The sequence below is a fragment of the Mytilus californianus genome, unplaced genomic scaffold (genome assembly GCF_021869535.1).
Source record: "Mytilus californianus isolate M0D057914Y unplaced genomic scaffold, xbMytCali1.0.p SCAF_6, whole genome shotgun sequence".
Lineage (NCBI taxonomy): Eukaryota > Metazoa > Mollusca > Bivalvia > Mytilida > Mytilidae > Mytilus > Mytilus californianus.
In genome coordinates this window covers 72,245,422-72,273,396 of record NW_026262712.1, presented here as the reverse complement: position 1 = coordinate 72,273,396, position 27,975 = coordinate 72,245,422, and the positions used below count along the sequence as shown (strand labels likewise).

At 31.7% G+C, this 27,975-nt stretch overlaps 1 protein-coding gene across 1 annotated transcript; it reads right to left on the bottom strand.

Annotated features, from left to right (window-relative positions):
- Positions 1-245: 245 nt before the first annotated feature.
- Positions 246-27,975, bottom strand: LOC127705019 (low-density lipoprotein receptor-like). The gene is made up of 16 exons (XM_052209259.1): positions 27,732-27,975; positions 25,061-25,198; positions 22,451-22,576; positions 21,410-21,556; positions 20,054-20,222; positions 18,571-18,795; positions 18,201-18,316; positions 13,660-13,941; positions 10,877-11,032; positions 10,281-10,430; positions 9,117-9,236; positions 8,074-8,193; positions 7,526-7,653; positions 6,872-6,968; positions 4,840-5,004; positions 246-612 (listed from the first exon to the last, which is right to left on the bottom strand). The coding sequence occupies exons 6-16, from the start codon at positions 18,771-18,773 to the stop codon at positions 521-523; spliced, it is 1,629 nt and encodes a 542-aa protein (XP_052065219.1). The 5' UTR covers positions 18,774-18,795; positions 20,054-20,222; positions 21,410-21,556; positions 22,451-22,576; positions 25,061-25,198; positions 27,732-27,975; the 3' UTR covers positions 246-520.

Genomic DNA, 27,975 nt, shown 5'->3' with positions numbered 1-27,975 from the left:
GGATACTTCAAAGTACACACACGCAGCTGTGGTATTGTTAAATCAGTAAAATATTGGAAGATATGTTAATGCTGTCTATTGTTTGATTTAGATTCTGGTGAATTGGTCTTTACACTTAACAAATTAAAGTTGATGAACTCCAACACAAATAGGTGTGATGATGTGTGGCCAGCTGTAACTTTAAAATTAGCAAAATGGTCTACAACAGTGTTTTCAAATATCAATCATCAAATTACACGGGAAGCTAATTGGTAGCAGTTTTATAGAATGATAATATTGTTTCTAAGCATTAAAATATACAAAATCATTTATTAAGTAAATTGATATAAGTTGGTTTCTTTCACGCAAGTTTTAATACGAGTATCAGTATTTACTCTTTCCTTCTGATCATCATCAGCGTTGCCTTTAAGGAATAGTCACTTTTCCATTCAAACCATACTAGTCCTGTATATTTTCCAGATTCATTTATTGTCCCATTATACCTTCCATTTAGGTTTGCTTGGTAACAGTTGTCATACCATCAACCACCATGTCTGTTGACAGCACACCCATTCCTGTTGTCCCGGTCTTTAGTATAAAATGATTTGGAGTTGTGGTAGTCCATACCATCACCTGATCAATAGATAAGATTAAATTATAGAAGCAGCTGTTAGCCCATAACATTTGCTTATGAATATGTTATGTTAAAATATCAGAGCAGCTTTAAGCCCATACCATCCCCTGATATATTAATAATCTTGCACTATCAGAGTAGATGTTAGCTCATTTCCCTGAGAAATAGATATTGCACTATCAGAGCAGATGTTAGATAATTTCCCTGATAAATAGATATTGCAATATCAGAGCAGATGTTAGCTCATTTCCCTGATAAATAGATATTGCACTATCAGAGCAGATGTTAGCTCATTTCCCTGATAAATAGATATTGCAATATCAGAGCAGATGTTAGCCCACACCATCATCTGAAAAGTAGACCAATGTGAGAATCAAACATAAAATTCATAAGAAGACCATTCTCATATTTAAACACATTTAAGAAAGTTTAGGAAATGACAGTCGAAAATGAAATTTGGCCTGAAAAGAGATCAAAATCTGGACTTTTATGCCAGTCTAAATGCCAGATTTTATGATTTAATTATAAGGAATACAAAAAAGGTTAGGATTGTTGAAATTTTTTAAATTTTACAAATTACTCAACAGCCATACTCAATTGGTTAATATATTTTTTGCTTTCAATGTATTCAGAAAGAATATTTGTGACTTGAAACAAAGTAGGAAATTTGAAAGTGAATACGATCTGAAATCGATGGTAATCACGGAAAGGACACCAACAATTGGTTTCGTTACCGAATTTTTGCCCAAACTAACCCAAATTGAACAATTATTGAGAGGATAAAAAACTACAATTTGCATACTTCCTTTATGGCAGAGAGCCAGATTTATTGATTTCATAAGGAAGACGGAAAAGCGACCACAAAGCAGTCATCTTATTTAGTATTATATATTGCACTACCAGAGCAACTGTTCGCCAATACCATCCACTTATATATAGATAATAACTCACAGTGTAGCTGTTAGCCCATACTTCCTTTTATGAATAGATAATATTACACTATCAAAGTATCTGTAAGGCTTAGCCAATATTGTGAAACTGTTTACTCGCATAGTGGTATTAACCATATGTGGATTCTAAACACATCTAAAGAACTTAATTCTGGATAATTTAGATCTTGATCTTTTTCTGAAATTAGTTATATCAAAACGTTTGATTTTTCAACCCTGGTACCACCATTCCCCATATGAAATTGAAAAATTATCTAAAAGAAATAATACACAATGCTTTTCAACATTAAAATGGTAGCATACGCTATAAATTTATTACATTAGGATACTATACGGCATATTTTGTTAATAGTGAACAAAAAGGTAAAACGTGCTACACAGAGGAACAAGTGAGCAGTATGCTGGAGTTTCTTATTGACAACATATTTGTTGAATATGAAGGTAGACTTTTTGTCAGCAAATTGTCGTCATTCCTATGAGAACGAACTGTGCGTCTCTTCTTGCCGACTTCTTCTTATTTTGATAGGACTCGGAGTTCCTTCAGACAGATCATTTAATTTCACATTCAGATATATTGATGATGTTCTTTCCATTAACAATCCAAATTTTCTGATGGGGTTCCATTAATATATCCTGCCAAAATTAAAGAAACAACAGACACGGCTTCCTCTGGCTTATATTTAGACTCATACCTCGATTTTGACATACACGGTCATCTCAGTACCAGAATCTATGACAAACGAGACGAGACGATTTAAATTTTTAAATTATTAATTTCCCCCACCTTAGTAGTAATATACAAAGTTCACCTGCATATGGGATATACATTTCCCAACTTATTCGGTATTCAAGAGTTTGCAGCTGCTACTCAGACTTTATAAAACGTCAACAGTGTCTGAGTAGAAATTTGATGAACCAGGGGTAGGTCGAAATACGTCTCGTCCTTTTTCTAAAAACGTTTATCGGAAGTTACCAATACCTTGTTGATAAATACTCCGTATCCACTTCACAAAAATACACGATGGTCTTGAAGTATAGATTCTAGGTACTGACGTTGTTTATCATATTAATAACGTATTATAGTGTTCTTTTATTTGTCTTTGTAACTTATTACTTTTACTATTTAGTCTTTTTGTTATATATCCATTTGACGTGGATCGGAACTTATACATCTCGTCATTGTGTTATTGTGCTATGGTAAATTTTTGTACTCTTGTCTTTCGTTTGTATACCCCCGCTTTAAAAAAAGTGGGGGTATACTGTTTTACCTCTCTGTCCATCCATCCGTCTGTCCATCCGTTAGTCCATCCGTCCCATTAATATTATCGTCGCATTTTTCTCAGGAACTACAATACAAGGATTTCTGAAATTTTGTTTCAAGGTTTATATAAGTCAGCTATACCGTGTGATGCGTTTTCAGATTCATCACTCAACAACTTCCTGTTTACCGAACACTTGTATCATTTTACACATGATAGCCAAGTTGAAAAGTTTTGTCGCATTTTTCTCCGGAACTACTTGACAAGGATTTCTGAAATTTGGTTTCAGGGTTTATATAAGTCAGCTTTACCGTGTGATGCGTTTTCAGATTCATCACTCAACAACTTCCTGTTTACCGAACACTTGTATCATTTTACACATGATAGCCAAGTTGAAAATTTTCGTCACACAGTTTTTTTCTCAGGAACTACAATACAAGGATTTCTGAAATTTGGTTTCAGGGTTTATATAAGTCAGCTATACCGTGTGATGCATTTTCAGATTCATCACTCAACAACTTCCTGTTTACCGAAATATTTCGGCGGGGATATCATCAGTGAACAGTAGCTCGCAGTTTTACTTGTTGCTTATGTGCTTCGTCTATGTGCCTTTCTGGTTTTCTATGTTGATATATTTGTTTGTTTTTGTAGTTATTAAGGTTATAACGCAATGATGACTGCTGTACCCCTAAAACTTATCTAATCACCAGGTAAAATTTATGGGCTCATGGCTGCTCTGATAGTGCAATATTATATATTAATCGGAAGATAGTGCAACCTCATCTATTTTTTGAGGATGGCTGAAAGTTGCCCTGAAAGTGCAATTATACTCTATTGATATTGGATAATAGCTGGAATTATAGTGCAATATGATCTATTTATCATAATTATAATAAGATGATATGGACTCACAAAAGTCTGATAGTGCAAAAATATCGATTGATCAGGCGAAGATGTGGTCTATCAGCTACGCTGCATATGCAATTATTATATATTTATCAGCCGATGATATGGACCAATATACTCTAATAGGTCAATATTATATATCAGGTGATGACATAGGGTTAAAGTTACTCTGATAAGGCAATTTAATCTATGTATCACATGATGGTATGAGCCCATATCAGTTCTGATAGTGCAATATTATTTATTTATCAGACGATTATATAAGCTTATAGTTGCCCTGATGGTGTAATTTTATCTTTTTTATCCGGCACGATATGTGCTTATAGCTGCTCTGATGGTTCACCACTATCCTTTATCAGCCGATAATATGAGGCTAGAACAGCTGCTCTGATGGTATAATATTATCTTTTGTATCAGGCGATAATATGAGGCTTACAGCTGCTCTGGTGGTGTAATATTATCTAATTCATCCCAAGATATTATATATGAGTTGGGAAATGTTTGTCATATGCAGTTGAAAAAAGTATAATGCTACTAAGGTTGGGCAAATTGATAATTTCAAAATTAAAATCATCTCGTTTGTCATAGATTTTGGTACTTAGATGACCGTTTATGTCATAACAAGGTATAAGTCTAACAATGAGCCAGATGAAGCCGTGTCTGTTGTTTCTTTAATTTCTGATTCTGAAGTATATTTTAACGGAACCCAATCAGAAAAGATTGGATTGTTAATGGAAATAACATCATCAATATATTTGAATGTGAAATTAAATGATCTGGCTTTTTTGATGAATGTTACCTTTCATGTACACAAAAGTTAATTGAACATGGCCAGATACCACAAACTTTATAATAGTTCCCTAAAGATTCATATCTGTGAATGAGGTGTTGGTCGTAATACAATTTAAACAGTATTTCACCTACACCCCTTGTAATGCCGTTTATGGGACTATAACACTAATACTTGATATATTTAAACTGGAGAAATTTCTAACATTCTTAACATTATGGATTTCAGGTGTGATACACTCACTTGTTCAATTGTAAAGTAAAATGATTCTTGCTGGCCTATTATTAATACTGGCAATTTATTTTTTTAAAGACCCCAAACCTGCGTTTCCCGAGTATCCTGACACACTGAGTGAGTAGTTGTCTTCTTCACTATTTACTGAAAATTGAGAATAATTAGCTTCCATTAGATTTCCTTCCCAATCTACTAAGACAATGCTTAGTTCATGTGTGCCATCTTGGGATAAACGGTAAATATTCTCGTTTCCTGAAATAATTTGAAAAAAGGAAAATTAGTACACCACTATGTGAAATACTTATATGAACTTTTCAGTCCCTTGCATTCGAAAAAGAGCTAACAAAAATATTAATTTATCAAATAATATTTATATTTATTCTGATAATCACAACCACATATAGGTAAATATGATATGGTGTACAAATTTGTGCACGTCATGTTTGCAGTACACCATCTTTTCCGCAAATTTATTGTTTTCTGTTTGGTATTAAATTCATAATTAAGATCCATTTTGTTACATCTGGTGATACGTTTATTTGGCTATCGCCATGGTCGTCAGCAGGGTTTAAGAACATCAGTTGTTCGACCTGTTAGTCAAATGCGTTTTGTTAAAATATACTTTTTCACTTTTTTTTTGTCTTTTAGAAAATGTTGTGTGTGCTGTATTTAGACTCCTCTATCAAGAAATTTGTTTTGCATGCACAAATATAAATTTGCGGTTTTTATCCAATGAAATCATTGGTTTGAAAGTTGTTTTCAAATAAGACTTGTTATTATATTTTCCTTTTAGTTCATATGATCTGTTTATTCTATTTCGACCCTTCAAAAGTCAAGAGTCTATCCTAAATTGAGGTAAATATTATGGTCTTCTAAATACCGTTTCGATTCCTAACATAACTGAAGAGACATTGATTGTCGAAATCCGGATATGGTGTACAAATTTGTGCACCTCATGTTTGCGGTATACCATCTTTTCTGCAAGTTTATTGTTTTCTTTTTGGTATTTAATTCATAATTGAGATCCATTTTGTTACATCTAGTGATACGTTTATTTGGCAATCGCCATAGCAGTCAGCAGGGTTTAAGAACATTATTTGTTTGACCTTTTAGTCAAATGCGTGTTGTGAAAATATACTTTTTCACTTTTTTTGTCTTTTAGAAAATGTTGTGTGTGCTGTATTTAGACCCCTCTACCAAGAAATTTGTTTTACATGCACACGTATTTTTCTAATGTAGGCTTGAACGTTGTTTTCAACTTAGACTTGTTTATTATATTTTTGCATCTATACAATTTTATGTTAATTTTCCAAGGGGTTTTTCACGCTTGGAGTTCAGTATTTTTGATTTTTGTGATTTTACTTTTTGGAATTAAGGTTGATATGCAGAAGCTGCAAAAATAAGGATCTTCTTATATCTAGATATGAACAACAGTCATAACCAATCCGATAATTTTTTATTAATTTGAGAAGGAAGACATTCTAAAATATGAATATAAAGCAAGCCTTGGTTACAGAAATTGACTATGACGTCATTTGGAGAATTTAAAGATTTTTAGCAAAATAGGCTGATTGCTGGAACATTTCGGCTTAAATAAAAATAAGTCACAAGCGGCGGTCAAATATTTATTTTTTTTGGGGGGGGGGGGGGGGGGTTGGGGGGGTTGTCAGTGGATTGATAAGTACAATAAACAACTAAAGGTGTAAATAACTTTTGGGCAACTGATGTGCACTATGCTATTTTTAATCAAATGCAAGACAAAAAAGTCCCGATTTCGCGAAGATTTCTATTTATTCTTTGTGTCTGTGTAGCGCATTAAAGGGTGTATTGTATTGTAAACTAGAACAGTATTTGTTTCATTTAGCTTTTATATTCAACATTTGATTCTTGAAATTAGAGTCAGTTTGAAATACATTTCATGTTATGGCCAAATTAGTCCTTCTCCTTTTGATTTGGAAGACATGTCTTTTCGGGTAAAACTGTTGGTTGCACATGATTAATCTTACCATGAGCTAAATCAGGCCTAGCCCACGTCATCATGACACCATAGTATATATATCTTCACTCGAAGAAGTTTACGTTGCCGTATTTTTTAAACTCTTAATGAAAAAGTAATGACCTAGCCAATGGTCTCTATCAACTCTTCCAAATCCGTTTGAATATTCCGACCATGTTCTGTAAAAGTCCACAGATTCATCAGTTCTCTTCTGTATTACCTGTATGCAAAGAAAAAATAAAAGGTAAATATATGTGTGCTCAAATTAAACATACCAAAAAACACACAAAAAAAACAAAAATGAGTGTAACCCTAATTGGAAACGGTTAAAAGTTTTATTTATAAGGTCTCATCAACCTGTCCACTTTTTAAATTATTGAGGGTGTTAGTATTTCGATTATTATTTTTTAATCTATTTTTAATTTGAGGGAAAGAATAACAAAAAAAAACACAGCCTACAATGTTTTAGGTCCTTTAAGGATACTAAACTTTGCTACATCGTTGATATTGAACAAAATAATCATTTGTGATTTTTCATTTTTCAACTTTTATCTTTATAGATTCTGAATGTTTTAAGATAAAGCTTCAATGTTCTGTGACTTGATTAATAGTTTTTGATTGCAAACATTTTTTTTAACTCAATTACAATGTACGAATTTCATGAAAGTGTACGGACATATAAAACATTGTTCGAAAGAAAACAAATCCTATTTTCTGAAAACATGCTGCCATATTCATGATATTGAATAAGGTTATTTGTTTTATTTTCATACTTACTGTCCATTTCTTGTTTCCGCTCGTGATGCAGTAAACTAATATTTTACGATACGTCATTTTGCCTTTAGGATAGACCAAATATACACCATCCTTATCACTAGAGATATCCTCACATTCAGAAGGGAATTCTACAAAAAGTTTCATAGATATATTGTAAGTACAAAATGGCTGGGTATTAAACAAAAATGTTTTAAAAGTTATAAATGTATGTATATGCGTGTGTGATAATTGTGTTGAACATTTTAAATTGCTCCAATTCTAAACTTGTTCAAATAAGTAGCAACATATGTTAACCGATACTTAAAACTCGTTATTCCGTTATAGCGCCAGTTATTCGTTTTCAAAAAATATACAAACCAAAGGAAATACCAGCGGGAAAACACACGAACTCTAAATAGAGCGAGACTGTGTGATTTGACAGGGTAACCGTCTCCAGCTTTGCATAAGATATTCACCATACATCAAATACATAAGTTCACTCAGACTCTTTTTTATATAAATAACTATTTCAAAAAAAACTATTAATAAAAGTACCAATGAAAACATACTTCGGGCACAGCTTATACCATTCCAATATGTTGAGCGTTTGCAACTGCATCTGCTATTTATACAGTCTAAATTGTCTTGACATTCTACTGAATCTGTACAAACTTTGCTCATTTCTTTCTCTGGATGAAATATAAATACTGAAGCTTTGATAGGCAAAACTTGAAAGAAATCAGAATTAGCAAAACTGACTACATATGTGGAACAATCAACAATAAAACTACCATATTAAATTGAGAATGACTTCTTTTTATCAGACGTGGATCCATGATTTATGGTTCTGGGGTCGTGATAAAGGGAAGGGATCATGTGCGGTTTAAGGGTCGAGCTTATTTCATATTCTTGCTATCTGGGAAATTATTTTAGTTTAAAAACAAAGTTTCATAGTTGTACATAGGATAAACTGTTCAATAATCTGGCAACAAGGATTGACGGATGACAAGTAACATACCGATTTTTTTAATGGTTAGGAACATCCAAAATGATAGATTCATCCCAGTATAAAGGCAATATGCTATATCCTAGCGAGAATATTGTTTCTCTTCCTTTTCATCAGGGTAACTTTTCTGTTAGCAATACGTTTTACTTGTTTGGAGAAAAATGGATAAGAACAAAACAACACTAAGGCAGCTATTCACTTTCTTACTTATTTTCTCATTTATGTTTCAAGTAGCTTTTCCCCCTATATGGAGATTGGCTCATGTGAACCATGCGACAAGATGCGCAAATGTCAAAGACTTCTGTGTGGTGGAAATTCACGCATTTGTACAAGATGAAAATGTTCAAAAGTTGTTTGAAATATTGGCTTGCTGTGTTTTCTTGCTTACAAATACACATATATAAAAAAAAACACAAGACATTTTCTTAATATTATTACTTGAAGTAGACTGAACATTCCAAATAACAAAACATTACTTGTATGAGATGACATAAAACAACCAATAACAATCACATTCTATTATAAAAAAAAACATATATATATGGAAAATAGTATATTGTTGCTGGTCCCATTATCTATTTCACTAGTGTATAAAATAAATCTTACTTTTGACGCAATTAGTTCTATTCCAAACAAACTGTTCATAACACTGACAAATACCATCTATGCATAAAAGTTTCCCACTGCACTCATATGTATTTTCGCATGTTGATTTGATCGTGAGTTCTAAATATATATATATATATAAATATGATTGTTACCAGATAGTCGTGATTGAAACGTAAACTTTATCGAATTTAAAATGAAAAAGTAATTTCAGCGGTTCCACGTTTGCGAGATTAATTAAGGCATGTGAATTCAAGAGTCAGTATTTAAGGATATATATTTAGTTGTAATGGTTATTATAATTATGAAACTATGATGTTGGTAACAGAAAACAAACATGTATTTGTTCAAGAATGGAAGGCAGAATGCTAAGAAAACTAATTCGGTCCCTGTAATTGCAATATCAAGCCGTTTAAACTGATGTTAGTTTCATTGATTAATTGATTTTTGCATAGCAAGACATAATCTGAGCACTTTAGAAGAGAACTTGTGATGTCCTAAATAAAACGAAACAGATATATTTGGCCAAATATGTCAATTTTCACCATTGTATTTAAGAAAGATAGGCATGAGAGATGGCATAAACAAAAGAAAAATTTTCCTTAAATCGTCATCTTTGTACAAGACAATTTAAAGCAAAGGATATTTTTGGTAAGGTCCATACTCACACTTATATAAAATGCCGAGACCTCAAAGATATGAATATTTTGGAAGTTTTTGCAATTCTGTTTTATTAAAAGAGTTTATATCCTTTATATTCTAAAGTTTATAAGATATCTTATAAGATATCTTATCAAGATTATCAGATATCTCATTTATCGTACAACACAGATTATAAATACAGAAATCCCACTGATTATTGAAGAATAACGATATACATTTTATATTGATAGATTTATAATACTTCTTGATTTTCGTATAAAAATAAGTCTGAACGTTGTTTAATTTTGAAGAATACAGTGTTGATGGAAGATCCTTGGATATAGCAATAGATTTATTCATAACTTGTCTAGATTTTTGTGCAATCAACCATAAGAAATTATGTTGACATCGATTCGTATATGATGTGTGATTGTTCTCTCGAGTTCATTTACATAAACTAAAATTCCCCCTTTTGTTCTTTTAACACAAAAAAAATAACTTTATATTATAATAATATTCTACTTTCATCAGATCTAAGTGTCTTCATGGATGTTGGTTGGGATTCAGCCGATGATTGTGTAGTTACTATGTTTATGTCACCGGTTACAGTTCTCTCTGGTGTTGTCATTGTCCTCATTACAGTTGGCGGATAATCTGTATTCATATCTGAAACTTACAGATATACATGATTCTTTATTCAAACGGATCAACTAACATTAGGGCATGGATTTTAAAAACATAATGAAATAATTTGGCTGATATACTTCAGTATTGCAATTTCATCGGACACAAAGAATGAAGATATAAACAAACAAATATACATGTTTCGCGGGGGATTGTAAGTTAACCTCGAATTCGGGGTCGATGGGGTTGGTATTAATTATTGCTCGATCTTAAGTTTTTCTAATTTGCTACTGTTAATTGTCTATTCGTCATTTTCTTTTGTTAATTGTATTGTTTTTCGTCGTTTGCTACTTGGTCTTTTTTGAACGCCAAACATTTCAATCGTATTTCAAACAATTAATCCATATAAATAAATATACTATATAACAAGTGCAAACTGTATTATTGAGAAAACTGCATTTTTTAAAAAAGTAACAATATCAAAATATTCTTACCTTTAGGAATACACGTGTGACCGTTGTGTGATATCTTCTTGTTATCTGGACAAACACATGTATACGAAGGTATAATTGGATCGTCTGATTTTACTCGAGGTTTCGGTAAACACAAGTATTCACAGCCTACCTCAGTATCATTACATACATTGTGTCCTTTAATTGAAAAATTTCACAGTTTCAAATTTAATCATTGAAATTCAAAACCTAAAAGGGATTTGCATCTTCAACATCAATATAGTGCATAGTTTAGGCAACCTACATTGAACGCAAGGGCCTATAGATTGATGTTGATTAAGAGCTGGTGTACAAAAATAAAATTAAAATATTTCTAAATAAAGAAATCTTGAAAAATCACACTCGCCATGTTGTACTTTACCTTCATAATACAATCTGATTCAAGCATTTTGATGAAAAGGACAACTATGTAACCAGTTATGAATCCTAATTATGATCTTTCTGTTTTTTTTAGCGTGCGTATCCAAATATCTAAAACGAATAAATCAAATAAAGCTTCCTTAGCTTGCTTCCTTTAGTAGCGAACGCATTGAATCCCTGCTTTTCAAATAATGTGCAATTTTTTGCAACCTTCTTCGAGTGAGTGATAAATTATTTGATACTTGCACGGTGCATGATTCTATTGTGGGTATAATTTTTACGAAAAATGGTCTAGAAAGGTAAAAGGGAAATTTGTGCGCACGTTTCTGGATTAACATCTAGTAAGAAATTGTCTGGTTATCTAGAACATTTATTGATCGTTGCTTTTTGTTTTTGTTTGTATGCCCGTGTTTTCGAAGGAGTCGGGTGTAAGAGGTTGATGTGGTTAAGTGGTGTCCAGTATTTTCAGTGATTTAAATAGATTACCTTAGCTGTATTTGGCAAAACTGTTAGGAATTGTTAGTCCTCAATGCTCTTCAACTTCCTACTTAATTTTACCTTTTTTTAACCTTTTTTCATTCGAGCGTCACTGATTAGTCTTTTGTAGACAAAACGCGCGTCTGGCGCAAATACAAAATTTTTAAACCTGGTATCATTGATGAGTTGATTTCCAACCACTTGGTCGATGCCACTGCTGGTGGAGTTTTTATTCCCCGAGGGTATCACCAGCCCAGTAGTCAGCAATTTTGTGTTGACATGAACTATCATTGATATGGTCATAATTATAAATTTACTGTTTACAAAACTTTGAATGTTTCAAAGACTATGGCTTTTCTACCTCAGGAATAATTTACCTTAGCTGTGTTTGGCAAAACTTTAAAGAATTTTTGGTCCTCAATGCTTTTCATATTCGTACTTTATTTGGCCTTTTAAACTTTTTTTTTTCGAACGTCACCGATGAATCTTTTGTAGACGAAATGCGCGTCTGGCGCAGATACAAAATTTCAATCCTGGTATCTATGATGAGTTTATTCTATTAACCTGTAAACGTATAAATTATATCATTGCGTCCTTTTGTCCGTATATTATACCAATTATGGTCAAGTGACAGTTTTCAGTAAAATTTTGCAAAGAATTCTGGCTCGATGAACAACAACTGAAAATCGAAAACATTATGCATGTATCTCATTTATCATTTGAAATATTACTGATTGAATTCTTTCAAAATAGATGAACACGTGTATAGAAAATACATAAAATCGGCGAAAAACCTTCTTAAATTTGTCTTAAAATCATAAAATCTCTGATTTCTACTCAATAGATTTTTCTTAAAAAAAACTATATGTTGAAAATACATAAATTTCCGTTTTAATGATGCAAAATAAAGATAGGGTCACCGACTTCGTTTTTACGGTATACATCATTCAAAGATGTGTTATTTGTAAAAAAAAAATCCCACAAAACGTCAAAATAATCGTAACATCATCGCGTTGCAGGACGTAAAACGTTGATTTTTGACGTTTTTCAGTACCAACAAGGTTACAAAAAAAGTAAAATCACAAAAATACTGAACTCCGAGGCAAATTCAAAACGGAAAGTCCCCAATCAAATGACAAAACCAAAAGCTCAAACACATCAAACGAATGGATAACAACTGTCACATTCCTGACTTGGTACAGGCATTTTCTTATGTAGAAAATGGTGGATGAATCTGGTTTTATAGCTAGCTAAACCTCTCACATGTATGACAGTCGCATCAAATTCCATTATATTGACAACGATGTGCGAACAAAACAAACAGACACAACAGGCAAAAATGTCAAATATACAGCAGTCAACACTGCGTTATAATCCTAATCACTAAAAAAACAAATTGAGTATTAGACAACAAACGAAGTCGGTGACCCTATGATTATGTTATATCATTAAAACAGAAATGTATGTGTCAACAATATATAGCTTTTGAAGAAAACTCTATGGAGTAGAAATAAGAGATTTGCTAATTTTAAGACAAATTTAAGATGGGTTTTCGCCGATTTTATGTGCTTTCTATACAAATATTCAGCCACATTGAAAGAAATAAATCTATACTTATTTTAGATAATAAAGGGGATAAATGCATTATTTTTCCATTTTAGTTGTAGTTCAACGAGCCAAGGTTGTATACAAAATTTTAGCAAAATCTGCGACATAGCCCATTTACTACTAGTATTCCTTGACCTTAAGTCGATTTTCATATATGTAAACAGTTATGTTGTTTGTATTTTTTCAGTAAAATGGAAAATGTGACAATTGTCTTTCATTTTTCATCCATATCAGCAGGTGCTTGTTAAGGATAATTTGTAAGATACATTTTACAAGGAATCGTTTAGACTTTACTTGCATCATGAAACTAATTTGCTTACCAGATCTTTGTATAGATTCATGATACACTTTGATACCCGTTGGTGAATTTAGACCTATAACTTTTCGTTTGAAGTGTTTTCCAGTATGTTTATTAGCCGTACGAATGTCGCCTCCTGACCTGTCTGTCCAAAAGATATTGTCCTCGAAAACAGTCATAGAAAATGAATGATTTATCTGTTGAGTATTATGTAGTACGGTACGTGTTTGAGAACCATCTAAATCAGCAGACATGATGGTATGTAGTTTAGCATCAATCCAGAAAATTCTACTGTCAATGTAATCTGTAACATAGTTATCGGAAGAAGTTTAAGAGTCATATAAAGTGACATCCAGGAATACATGATTTGAATAAAGTCATCGGTATGAAAAACCAATACAATTGTACGCATATAAATTTAAAAACCGAATGTGAAGACTATGTATTTTAACAAAATGTATAGAACAATATTTGAAATTAAGTTCTGGTTTTTGTTTTGTACACCATTATAAATGAATCGTGCAAAAACGTTTAGTTTTTCTATTACCCTGTAACTTTTATTGAGATTTCTGTTTTATTTTTCTTAAAATGTAAAACATATTATTTACAAAAAAAGAATGTTATCTGATAAAATATGAAAAAAACTCTTGCTCTTGCAACCGTTAAGGGTCTCGTTTTGATATATTGTAAAACACCTTATATATGTATTATATAAACAACTGTATGCACTATTTCTGGAGTATTAGACATGTTTTAACCCGACCACTTATGTATGTCCTGGTATGAAATTTGAAGCATGTTATTTAGTTTTATAGCTTACTAGTCTATATATACGATATGGGTTTTTTTAAAACCGGACGGTGAACTATAGTTTCTTTTATTGAGGTCATTTGGTCTCTGTTTGATAGTTGTCTCATTGGAAATCATAGCACATTTTCTTAATTTTATATGCTTCACCCGCAATGCGAAACCACGCTCAGTCAAAATGTCATAATCGGGGAAAAGAACACAATCGGTTATATTACAGATTTGACATCTTTTCTTGTCTCAACAGATTTAAGATTACTAAAACATGTCGTAAGTAAGTTAAAACTCAAACATATGGTATCGGTCAACCATTTAGTGACGGTGACCGTAAAATATATGTAGTGTCGATTTAAGTCGTTCTTCCTCATCACAATAGGTATTACTTTATATATTTCACTTGACTGGGCGGGTTTAACCGGTTTGCATATCATAGACCAGTCCATCTAAAGATGTGTGTTTAGGGATAAACTAATCAATGAAGTGTCCAGTAATGGTCATTGATCCAATTAAAAAAATTGCCACAGTTTGGAAATTGGGCAGTTGCAACATATGCACATGTCGTAATCTATAACGTTTTGATATACTTTTTTTCTTCCTTTTATTCCGAATGATTTTTTTTTTGTTAGGTTGGTGGGCAGTTTGATAACACGCAAATGGTGCTTTGATTTTATTGATTTCCTTTATTGATCAACAATAACAATGTTCATTAAAGATTTTTCTTTATGTATATTAAATGTAACAAATATTAATATTTATCTCACAATTAGTTATTTGTTTAATCGGATTGATACAATAGCCGATACTTCGTATATGTAAGAGAATGATAATCCCTTTCTTCATGGTTAAGTACGAGCGATAGCGAGTACTCATCATGAAGTAAGGGATTATCATTCTCTTACAAACTTAGAATATTGTAAAGTGCTCAAGGCGCAAATGATCTCTCGATTGGTTGTATTCAAGAATTTGTTTCATTGTTGGTGTAAACTAAATGTTTATAATTGATGCATGACTTCATTTTGCAGTATTTCATTTATGGGCTAGTTTTAGTGATGTAAGGACTTTCTTTTAATTTGGGAAATATTAAAAATAATGTGTTATAGACAAGATGTAAGGTGACACAGCAGTACAAAGTATATGTTTCTTGACTGTGTGTATGAATGTAAATCTTATTATATTTGAGTGAGGAATTATCCTTTTTTAATTACAGTTTCAATCAATAAATAAATTTCAGTTACAACAAATTTTATTCCTCAGCCGATACTTCAGTCCGGCTTTTTAAAACTATTTTATTATGTCTGGGAAATGTTCTAATAAAATGCCTTTAAAAGTTTTAAACTTAAATCAAATTTCTGTTGGTTTTTTTTTTCGGAATATTGGAAATAATTATTCTCTATTGTTTATTTTTTAGGTAAATTGATTGAAGTTATTTATTTTCATAACATTATGGGCACAAATTTTACTGCAGCAGTAAACTTTAACTTATTTTAATTTTTTATTTGTTTCACAATGCAACTTTTAGTCAAATCCAATCACTGTGATAAATCCTTTCAATCTAGTAAATGTGCTTCAGGGCAGTTGTAACTCATTTATAAAAACTCTTCGTTATGAATTGTAAGTAGGTCTGCACAATAGGATAATCCCTTACTAAGAATATGATTTACATTCATTCTTCACAATTAAGAGACACCAAATTCTACAATTTCATTGGTCGAGAGCACTTTGCTATATTCTAAAAAAATTTAACACATATAACCACGTTTGATTTTAAATTATTCTATTCGTCCCATATCATACAATGATGCTTTTGTAAATTCGTTTTGTGACAATGATAAGTGATTAAAAATAAATAATAATTATAACGGCAGTCATTCTTTACACACACAACTTCAAATAGACTGTCCTTATGCAAATTAAAAAGTAAGCTCCGCCCGATCATTTGAAATAACATTGGTAATAGTTTTGTGTGATTTTACATGATTGTCTGTATAAAGAACAAGGCAAAGATCAAGATATGAAACATACTTTCTAGTTTCGGTATATTCCTTGGTCAGAAGCTATAATTTCACTGGGATATGTGAAAGTTGGAATGATCACGTTTGATATTGATTTTAGGTCGATGTTGTCATCTTTGTTAAGATCGAGGAAAAGATCAAGATATGAAACAGACTTTCTTGTTTCGGTAAATTCCTTGATCAGAAGTTTACCGGGATATGTGAAAACTTAGAAAGTATCCATTGGAATACCTACCAACTTCGAAATATCAGTCCACCAAACTCAACATGTGATATTTTTCTAAATTCTTTTCTCTTATAAATATACGCGAATAAATTTTCTGTTGTAAAAAAACTTTTGATGAGCCTCAATTTAAAAGTAAAACTATATTTGAAAAAACTGAAATGTATTTTGATACTTATTGACAAAACAAGTTACTATTTCAATATTGCATGCAGTGTTTAATTTCATAGCCGTAGATAAGACCTAATTAATACGCGGTCTATATATAAATCAGATTGGGTACTCACAAAACATGTTAACACCCCACACCCAACACACCTACACATAGGCACATATATGCTTTTGGTCGGGGAAATTGTTCAATTTATTTAGAACATGATGGTATATTTGATGAACTACAAATTACTCTTAAGATAGTATCAAATAGTGTGTATTGATTTCGAAGACTTCTAATCAATTTTGATTAATATAACAAAATAACAATGTCACATATTTTATTCAATTATGTCTTGTAACAATTTAAGTGTGCGTTATAGTCTGAACACCAAAAACAATTAGAAATCGTATTATAAAAAAAACAAAAAGAAACTAATCTGAGAGACTTGAAAGGTAGAAATTTAAAAAAAAACCTACTTTATACCAATGTGCAAAGTTTAGCAAAAAATACGAAAATTCTTTTTGAAATGACTTTAAACCTTTTCCGTAAATTATAGACGTCAAGTTGCTCTTTTCTTTACAAATTCACATGGCAATAAGCATTACTTAATGATTTGTTCATTCAGAACCAATGTCAAAAGCTCTGTTACTTTTGTTGTAAAGCTAATTAATCAATAATAGTGTCATCATATGCATACAAAACCAAGTACCCGTGTGAATTTTCTCGTTCAAAACTAAGCGTAAATATTGGCTTAATGAAAAATTTATATAAGTTTTTTTTAATAATAGAGTCATAAGAAGAAATATAAGATGTATAAACGAACTCTTATATTTTTGTCTCTATGAAACTTCTTTCTGATTGTGTATTTGATGCTACTGCGCACAAAATACATATTTATTATATTGTCCGACTTAAGAAATTTGTTTTGATTAATATTTTTTAATCCGAAAGTTGCAGGAGGCAACTGTCTCCTCCACCTCTCTGTAATTTACGGTTATTTTTGAAAGTCTTTAGTTTGATTTAAATTGATCACAAAATATTTTAACCAACATTAATACGAAAACAAATCCAACATATTTATTGACAAACGAATTATCACACCTGGCTATAAACACTAAAACGAAATCTGTTTTGTTATTTTTTATGTAGATTTTTGTTTTCGATACAAAGCAATAAATGTTTTTTTTTTTTATCCAAAGAAATATTTGTCCGGCTGAAACAAAGTTGGAAATGCGTTGATGATTGAATAATGTTGCTAACACTATCATAGTTTTATAACAAAGTTGTCACCATTTTTGTGCAAACCTTATCAGAAGCTCTATAACTGCTATTGTCTAGCAGGTATAAACATAATATTTACTCACCAATAGTTATAGCGTTAGGCCATCCAACATCCTTTGTAATTATGTTTCTGTCTGATCCATCCATACCAATTCTTTCGATCTTTGGGTTTTTACCCCAGTCCGTCATGTAAAAGTATCTGTGATTATAGATTTATTAAAACTTGAAATCAAATAAATCTTTAGAAGTAAAAGTTTTCATCTATACTAAAGGGAACAAAGAATTTAACCATTTAAAAAAACTACTGGAGAACAATTTTCTGATACAAAATCCAGGTGAATGACAGTCATCTTCAACTGAAATTGAACTATCATATATAGCTGATTGGAACCTTTTTGAATTGAAACATGTTATTTTTATTCTTACTCAAAGAGGTACATATTTACAACGTACCCATGTATTGGGTCTAGAGCGATTCCTCTTGGTTCATCTAGATCATTATCAATTATTGTTGCTTTTTTACCGCCTTCGAGATTGGATACTTGAATAATGTTTAGTCCAGTGTCTGTCCAGTACAAATGGTCATGGATCCAATCTATAGCAATACCCTCAGGTGTGTCTATATCCTCATTTACAATTACTTGTTTCTTGCTCATAATACCATTCTTTATTTCAGATCTGCAAATATTTGAATTTATCGTTATTTTACGATATTTCCTTTTTTTTTGACTGATTGATAATTTCCTTTCTCAGCACAACAGAGTGATATGAAAAATGATCGCTAGAAACTAAGGGTGCACATGCCCGTTGTCAATGAAATTAACAACGTCGTCATAGGTAATATAGCGATAAACAGATTATCATTGGTCAAATCAACTCGATTGCTTTTCTTATCTCGCCGTGCCGGCTCAAGCGAGAAAATCAATCTCGTTGAAATGACCAACGATAATCTATAAATATCTGTAATTGTTTTCCTACAATTCAAGAGTCTGTCAGATTAAATTAACAATAAAGTAGTGTCTCCCGAAATTTGAGATACACCATGCTTACTAACAAAACAATTAAGTTGTCTTTCAACTTCGTTGATTATAATGACCATTTAAAGCTTCTCACATATATTAAGATGCCATTTGTACATGTTGTTTTTTCAATTTCAATTCCATTTAGAATTTTGTGATGTATAATGCATATGCTTTCGGTTTTGTTATGTTTTTCATCAATATATATATATATAAAAGATGTGGTACTACTGCCAATGAGATAACTATTCACAAGAGACCAGATGACACAGAAATTAACAGCGTTTAATAGAGTTTTGATTTAGAATTGTTCTTATCGCCTGCTACTTTTTTAATAACAATCATATTATACTTTAAGGAGATAGAAATCTAACAAAAAAGAAGTGTCTTTCTAAATTACAATACACTTGTCTTAATATAAAAAAATAGTCTAATAGTCGTTGGCCTCGGTGAATATCATATCTCTGAGGTTGATAAATTATAGTATCAACCTAATCAAATGTCAATAATTGTATATTAATCGACTGCAGATATTTTTTTACTATGATTTGCTATTCAACAGCCTTTAATTATGTAGATATAGCGTAGAGGATCTATATCTTTAAACTTCTTCCATACCTATTATAAAAAAAACAAAATATGTCTAAGCTTTAAAATAAACATATAATTTTCACATGGGTGCTTGATGGAGTTCGCAATGATAAAAAACATCAACCATTTGAAGATTATTCTCTAGTAACGCAAGTATACATTTAAAAGAACTGTTCACTTTCTTTTTTTTTAAATCCAAATACATTTACCCTCATCGTTTGTACAATTGTTAAATAATTCATTCAAACAATTTTTTTTAGAATTTATAAAAAGTTAATCTTGAAACGTCATTACATTATCAAAAGAAACTGATCATCAATAAATACCTAGCTATTTGTTGTATTGACAAATCTGACCAATATACATATTGATCTTTGTAAAAATCAACAGAAACAGTTCTGGATAGTCCACCCAACAACGTTTCTTCAAACCAAGTATCTACTTCAAACTTTCTAATATCGTTTTTGTTTGCGAGTAATAACCACGGCCTTGGACCTATAAGATACATATTCATAATCATATTTCATTTGAACATGGTTTATCTAAACAAATTTGGACCGAAAAGATTATCACGAGAAAATCATTAGTCATTGGCAGACAGTGTATAACTGTCGAAAACTTATCACTAAATTGTGTACTGTGCAGCCCTAATAAAAACCAAATTTGTTCCTTTGTATATTTTTTATATATCATTTTTAAACTAAGGTTTAAGCTACCTCACGAAAATCTGACATTGCAATTAGTTACTTAACTGTTTGAGGTGTCTATGTCATATTAATTTGTAAGTTTATTTAAATTTTAAGCCTGTTATGTTGTATGTCTGTGATGTATGTTTATACCGTTACACGTTAACAAATTGTGTCTGTTTGGGGTTGTTCATTCAATTTTGTAAAAAATAACGAAGTTGAAAAAAAAAACTTTCATACAAGTGGGAGGTTTAGCTAACTATAAAACCAGGACTCATCATTTTCTGTGGAAAATGCTTGTTCCACGATAGGAGTTTGATAGCTGTTTTCGATTCGTTTTGTGGTTGATTTAGTGGAGTGTTCGATTTATTCAGGTTTTATTGACTTTGCCTATTTGAATTTTATCTTTGAATTCGATATTGATGTTAGTACTTTTTTGACTAGCACTTACTATCTTCTATATTACCGATACACGCGGTGAAGATTACGAGATAGAATAAAATATTAAAAGGAAAATACTTTTCCAACATCATCCTAATTTGTTGTATTCCCTAAACAAAAGCAAGCCTTCTTTTTGTTGCTATATGCTATTACAACTAGCTTTGTTAGTTTATTCTGATCTTAACGTTTGGTGCTGTTTTTTTCCCCAAAAGTTTGGCTTTTTAATTTTTACTTTCCTTACCGTTGGTCGTTAATATAAGTATTCCAAAAATACTTCCGATGGGTCAGTTCAGCCACTTGTTGATTGTAAGTTCCCGTGGATTCCTTCCACCTACTAACCATTGTTCACGCATCAATGTGATTTAAGCGAAATATTTTGTCTGAAATTTCTAGTTCGTATAATAATGTATTGTAAAGTCCGGTTGAAATTCCTAATGACAAAGTATAAGAGGTATTCTATTTAGACCCTCAGTGATTTGCCTCAATCGTTTTGACCTCAAAACCTCAAAACCTTGGGTAAAAAGAGATTATTTTTTGTTCCCTGTTGACTCTTACCATTTACTTTACATTTTGTTGGGCCTGCTATATCGGCTACGAAGGTCTTATTATAGCCTTCAATACATTCACATTCATAAGTTCCCTGTGTATCATAACATAACTGTGAACAAATGGGAGCACTGCTCACTGTGCATTCGTCAATATCTGGAAAGATATGATAAAAAAAAACAATGATCCGAATGTTTTCTTATTATTCTGAAAAAATTACAAAGGACTGTTACACAAAATTTAAACAAAAGTTGATATATAGCTATAGCATGCAAGCTATTCCAAACTGATTTTAGTGACAAAATACATTTAATTTAGCAGATAATTGTTTTTGGTGAAATTAAGATTTGTTCAGTCAATGCTTAGGCTGTTTAATATTTGATTTTCCTGTACACATCAAAACACTATACTGAATTGTCTGAAAAGACACTAAGCAGTCACGTCGACTGCAATCGACTTGTTTGATTAATACTGAATCAAACGCACTGTATAAGTGAGAATATTGACTGAATGATTTATTGTTCAGACTGTTTAGATTATGTTAAGATCAAAGTAACCGTTGAAGACTCAAATTAATTTAATAGCTGCATATGTATTTTTTCGATGAAAGAAGTGGTCATGAAACGCGCGTCTTGCGTATTAAATTTTAAACCTGGTACCTTTTGTTAGCTATTATTCGTATGTGTCTCTGTCCTATATGTTCCCCCATTTATTTGTATTGTAGTCCTCTCATGTAATGTTGTCTTTTTAATGTTATATTTAACATTGCCATAAAAGCGGGAGGTTTGGCTAGCCACAAAACTAGGTTCAACCCACCATTTTTTCTTTATTAAAATGTCCTGTACCAAGTCAGGAAAATGGCCATTGTTATATTATAGTTCGTTTCTGTGTGTACATTTTAATGTTGTGTTTCTGTTGTGTCGTAGTTCTCCTCTTATATTTGATGTGTTTCCCTCAGTTTTAGTTTGTAACCCGGATTTGTTTTTTTCTCAATCGATTTATGAATTTCGAACAGCGGTATACTACTGTTGCCTTTATTCATGAACTTACTAACACATCTAGTCGTCCCCTCCAGTTTGTATCCTTTTCTGCATGAACACAAATCCTTTGTTGGCCCATTTTCATTTCAGATATGATCACAATCCCCATTATTTATCATACATGGATGAGCTGTACCTACAATAATTGCTTTTATGTTTCAAAGATCGAGGTGTTCATACAACATATTCCTACCAACTATGAACTAACAATATACAAAGTCAACAATGGTTGTAAGTGATATTTGCACGATAAAACTAAGTTATATCTCGATGGACAATAAAAAAATTCGACTTGAATGGTGCATGTTGTTCTATTTACACATCAAAAGTAAAAACAATGAAATAGATCACAGATACAGAAACCTTACAATTTTATTGCTTCCCTTAAAATTTTAAGACAAAGGGCACAGGGCAATGGTGAGAGCCCCCTGATCTCTCAATCTTTCTGATATTATGCAGACATTTAATTAATAGGTAGATACAAACGTATAACCGCAATTACAGTGCTTTAACCTTACATCATCATATCCATATCGAATTAAAACTAACCAATTTGCAGCCAATTTAAGTGCAGAAAAGTTTATTGGTTTGTATGTTTATTTCATTTAAAAAAATATATCACATCAAAAGTTAGTTGCGCCCAAAGACCTTTATGCATCCATCTTCACAAGGGAAGCTGTCAACACTATTGGCTATTTCGAGGCGGTCATTTTTTATTGATTGAGGAAATGGGGTGCCCGGAGAGAACCACCAAACTCTGGCAGGAAAACTGAAAATCATATTCAATTACGATTGGAGTCGAGCATGATGACAGGCTAGTGCTACAGTATTAAGGCTTCTTAAAAACCTCGCCAGCGAGGTCAGCTCAATGTTTATACGTGTTTGAATAATATAACTTTTTTATCTTACTATATTAATATCATTAAAACTTACTGAACAAAAACATAATGTTTCAAGAATACATATTTTCAATCAAAACAAATTAGCTACTTAGTAATGGGGTCTGTACAAAATAATAAGTAGTGTAATGTTCAGTAGTACCTTAACTACAAATCATAAACTATATGAGTATTTAATTTTCCCTCTCATGACCAGGTTAGAAGATCAGAAATGTCCTGTTATTTAACTAAAATATGCTATTCAACTAAAATACTTTATTTTACTAATTTATGAGCTAGGTAAACTGACTGATTATGAGGCAAATACTTGATAATACCGAACTAGCCTTTTCAACTTACACTTTGATTTTTTGACAAAACATCTGTTTATTCTGAATTTGATATTGACAAAACATTCATACTTCGTCAGAATGCACATTCGAGGTTAGATGTGAGTTCATTGGAGATGTTGTGTCTGTTGACCAGAATATTTGTCCGATTTGAGAGCTTATCAACAACCAATTAGTCAATGATTTGGTACTGACTTGTACTTACATGACCAACACGACGGGTGTCACATGTAGAGAAGGAACTGCATACCCTTCAGGATCGCCTGAGACAACGCTAGTGTTTTGGTTGTTTCGTGTTGCTAAGCCTTTAGTTTTATTTGTTCTGTTTTGTATACTGTTGTTTGTCTTTTGATCGTTTTCAGTTTGTTGTCATGTCATTGTCATTTTATATTAGAATAACGAGTTTAACTGTCATTTGGTATCTTTCGCTTCTTTTTTATGAATTTTTTCTTCAATTTCCTTTTGAGGAATTAAAAGGAAGTGTAAGGGTTTGAAAAGAATATTACAGAATGTGTTATTGACGAGTTTATTAAAAATTGGCCAAAGTTAAGTTTATGTCGTGATACTTTCGAAATTATAACAAAAATCAAAGATCATTGAGATTATACTTTTACGCAAAAGGCTGTGAAAAATTGATACAGTGTGTACAGGTTTCTCGAGGAAAAACATTATAATGTGAATAGAAAGAAAATTAAATAATGAAATCTTGATAGATCATATAAAACACTTTAAGAAATAACGAAGACAATTTGTGGTCGCCATTCATTTTTTTTTTCATGGTATAAAACAAAAAAGAAATACCTACCTTTTAAATTCTCTCCTTTTGAGACTAAGTTTTTATTTAGATAATGAAAAAAATCTGTTATGGTTACACCATTAATTAGAATGAGATAAAATCCTATCATTTTGTTTATACAAGTAATAAGTCTTGACAAATGCCACATGTACAATTAAGTAGGATTGGTTTACCCTTCTGGAGAATCGGAGATCATGTTGTTAGGTCTTTGGTTTTCCGTGTTGTGTCTTTACTGTTATTTTACTTTTTGTTGTTTTTCATCGGTGGCTAGGTATTATCAGTTCGTTTTTCGACATGAGTTTGAATATTCCTTTAGTATTGTTAGCCTCTCTTTTACAAATTAATTGATTTCATACCTAAATTTGCTCATTGATTAAAAATCTATACCAGTTGTGTTCTGTTTTTTAACATCCAAAGATGATGAGAGACTCATAATTTACTTTAATCAAAAAAGATATAAGGTTTTCTATAATAATGTAGCACAGATTGACTATTGTTCTTATTTGTTTAATAAACTACCTCAAGTTGCATGACTTGACAGTTTTTGTGAATATGTTTAATGTATTCTTATTCACCGTTATTACTATGATATTTACAATTACAAACATCCAATGCCTCATCTTCAGAGCCTTCGCAGTCATTTGATCCGTCGCATAATTTGTTAGAATTAATACATTTTGAACCATTTTTAAAACAATCAAATCGATTCTCTGGACAATGTCTAATACTTTCAGCTATAATTAAAAAAATAAAATACAAGAAATACCAAACTCCGTGGAAAAATCCGAATGTTAAGTCCCTTATCAAATGGTAAAATCGAAAGCTTAAACGCATCAACGATTTGAAATAAACTGTCATATTCCTGACTATGCACAGGCATTTTTTATGTAGAAAATGGGGGCTGAAACATCTCACTTGTATGGCAGTCTCATAAAATACATGATATTGACAACAAAATGTGAACAAAACAAACAGGCATTTGTCATTTTGGGGCCTTTTATAGCTGACTATGCGGTAAGGGCTTTGCTCATTGTTGAGGGCCGTACGGTGACCTATAGTTGTTAATTTCTGTTTCATTTGGTCTCTTGTGGAGAGTTGTCCCATTGGCAATCATAGCACATCTTCTTTTTTATATAGACAATACAGGTAAAAATTAGGGTACAGTAGTCAACATTGTATTATAACCTTTATCAGTAAAAAAAAACAACTATATAATTGTGAATGGAAATGGGGATTGTGTCAAAGAGACAACAACCCGACCATAGAGCAGACAACAGCCGAAGGCCACCAGTGGGTCTTCAATGCAGCGAGAAAATCCCGCACCCGGAGGCGTCCTTCAGCTGGCCCCTAAACAAATATGTATACTAGTTCAGTGATAATGGACGTCATACTAAACTCCAAATTATACACAGGAAACTAAACTTAAAAATGATACCAGACTAACAAAGGCCAGAAGCTCCTGACTTGGGACAGGCGCAAAAATGCGGCGGGGTTAAACATGTTTTTTGAGATCTCAACCCTCCCCATGTCAACAAAGAAAAACAAAATATTATAATAGACAAAGCACATAAGCAAACATGAAAGACAAGAATACAAAAAATGCCTAGTGCACAATAATTCAAACACGGGGATGTATGAATACCGATGTACGCCTAAAGCCAAAAGGATTTTACAAAAAAATGGACTAAACAGTATTTTTTGATATTATTCAAAGGAAATTTAAGAACACTATCAAACATAATTCAGATGATAAACAAATTCAGTTTCTAGAATCTATACTTCAATACCTACATGTATTATTCGTGAAGTTGATACCGAATATTTATCAACAAGGTCTTGGTATTTTCCAACTTTTTTAGAAAAAGGACGAGACGTTCTTTGACATAACCCGGGTTATCAACCTTCTGCTCAGACACTGGTGACGTTTTAAATAGTCCGTGTAGCAGAATACCGATTGAGTTAGACAATGCATAATCCATTAGCTGGTCATCTAAATACTATGTTCAGGAAAACAGTTTTAACAAAAAAGTTAAACTCCAGGGTAAATCCTCAAAGAGGGAAGTCAATAAAACCTGACAAAATCAAACGTTATTTTATATTATCCAACGGAACATATAGAAAACAACTGTAATATTCCTGACTTGGTACAGGCATTATCCGAGTAAATGCGATCTCCTAATTTCTTGTATCTATTCAATCGATTCAAGAATATTTGTTGTATTTAGTATTTTAACTTAATAGCATATTATATTCGCTAAATCAAATGAATACTAAGAAATCCTATGAAATATAGAGCATGTAATTTGGATTTTTATTTCTCCTTCCAATGCTGCTTAGGAAAGTTATTGCTCATTACACATGAAATAAGCAAACCGTTGCATCATGTGCATATTTTGTTCCGTTTGCAATATTAATTTTGATAGGTTTTTAAGAGACTTGGTTTTTGAACACATGTTTTTTTTTAATAACGATTTTCCTTAAATTAAGTAAATTCGAGAATGACAGTTGGTTTTGAGTCTTATTGTTAACCAGGTATCCGCTGTCCAACTGTTTATCATTTTGATTTTTAATTGTACATACTCTTACTGAAATAACGAATACAAATCACTTTCAATTTTGCAACATAAGTTGTTCATATTGTAACACACAAAGCAAGAAACATCATATAATTTGGATATTATTTTGTATTTTCAGAAGAAGTGTGGTTGATAAGATCGTTGTGTAAATTTGAAAGTGCATACATTATTAGATGCCGCACACTCCAACGTAATCATGATTGGTAAGGTTCTATAATTGGTTTGGGGGCCTCGGTGGCCAAGTGGTCAAAGTAGTTCTACATTGTAATCACTAGCTAGTCAACAATGAGGTTGTGAGTTCGAACCCCGCTCGTGCAATATCAAAAAGGTTTTTATATACGAATAAAAAGTATAATCAAAACTGACAATTTTACTTTTTCATTGATCTCTCTACATTTCTTCAATAACAAATAGTTTGGAAAATCATCAGTTCTAAAAGTATTGTTGTATTATATCTGTAAAATCATGATAATGTTTTTTTAAAAGCATTTGTCAAAATTGCAAATAACCATATGCGTTGTGCGGATACGTTTTGAATGAATACAGGCAACTCATTCTTGTAGTTATTTCTTTTGAAGGATTAAGCAGAAGCAATGATACTATTTTAAGTACGAAAAGATAAAAATAAAGGTATATCTTTCTTGTATTGTTTTTATTTCTTTTGGTGAGAACATTCAACATTAACACTTACTACAATTTGACTCATCTGAACTATCTGCACAGTCTTGGAGACCATCACATTTTGAAGCTTTTGCTATACATTGATTATTATCGCACTGAAACTGGTCACCACCACATGTGTTTGTACATACAATTTAATTACAGTCCCACTTTAGATGATGTGGTTTGCAAATTTATATTACATGCTTTACATGAAACATGAACAAACTGATAATGTGAGTACCTTGTGATTGTTTAACAGTCAAACATTAAAA

What these genes read in the sequence shown, in the direction of transcription:
- LOC127705019 (XM_052209259.1), bottom strand. Translation starts at nt 18,773, where the DNA reads ATGAGCAAGAAACAAGTAATTGTAAATGAGGATATAGACACACCTGAG. An exon ending in GACACTTAGATCTGATGAAA is followed by an intron (nt 9,237 to 10,280) that starts GTAGAATATTAT and finishes ATATATATTTAG; the next exon opens with AACTCACGATCAAATCAACA. An exon ending in GCGGAAACAAGAAATGGACA is followed by an intron (nt 6,969 to 7,525) that starts GTAAGTATGAAA and finishes CTTTGCATACAG; the next exon opens with GTAATACAGAAGAGAACTGA.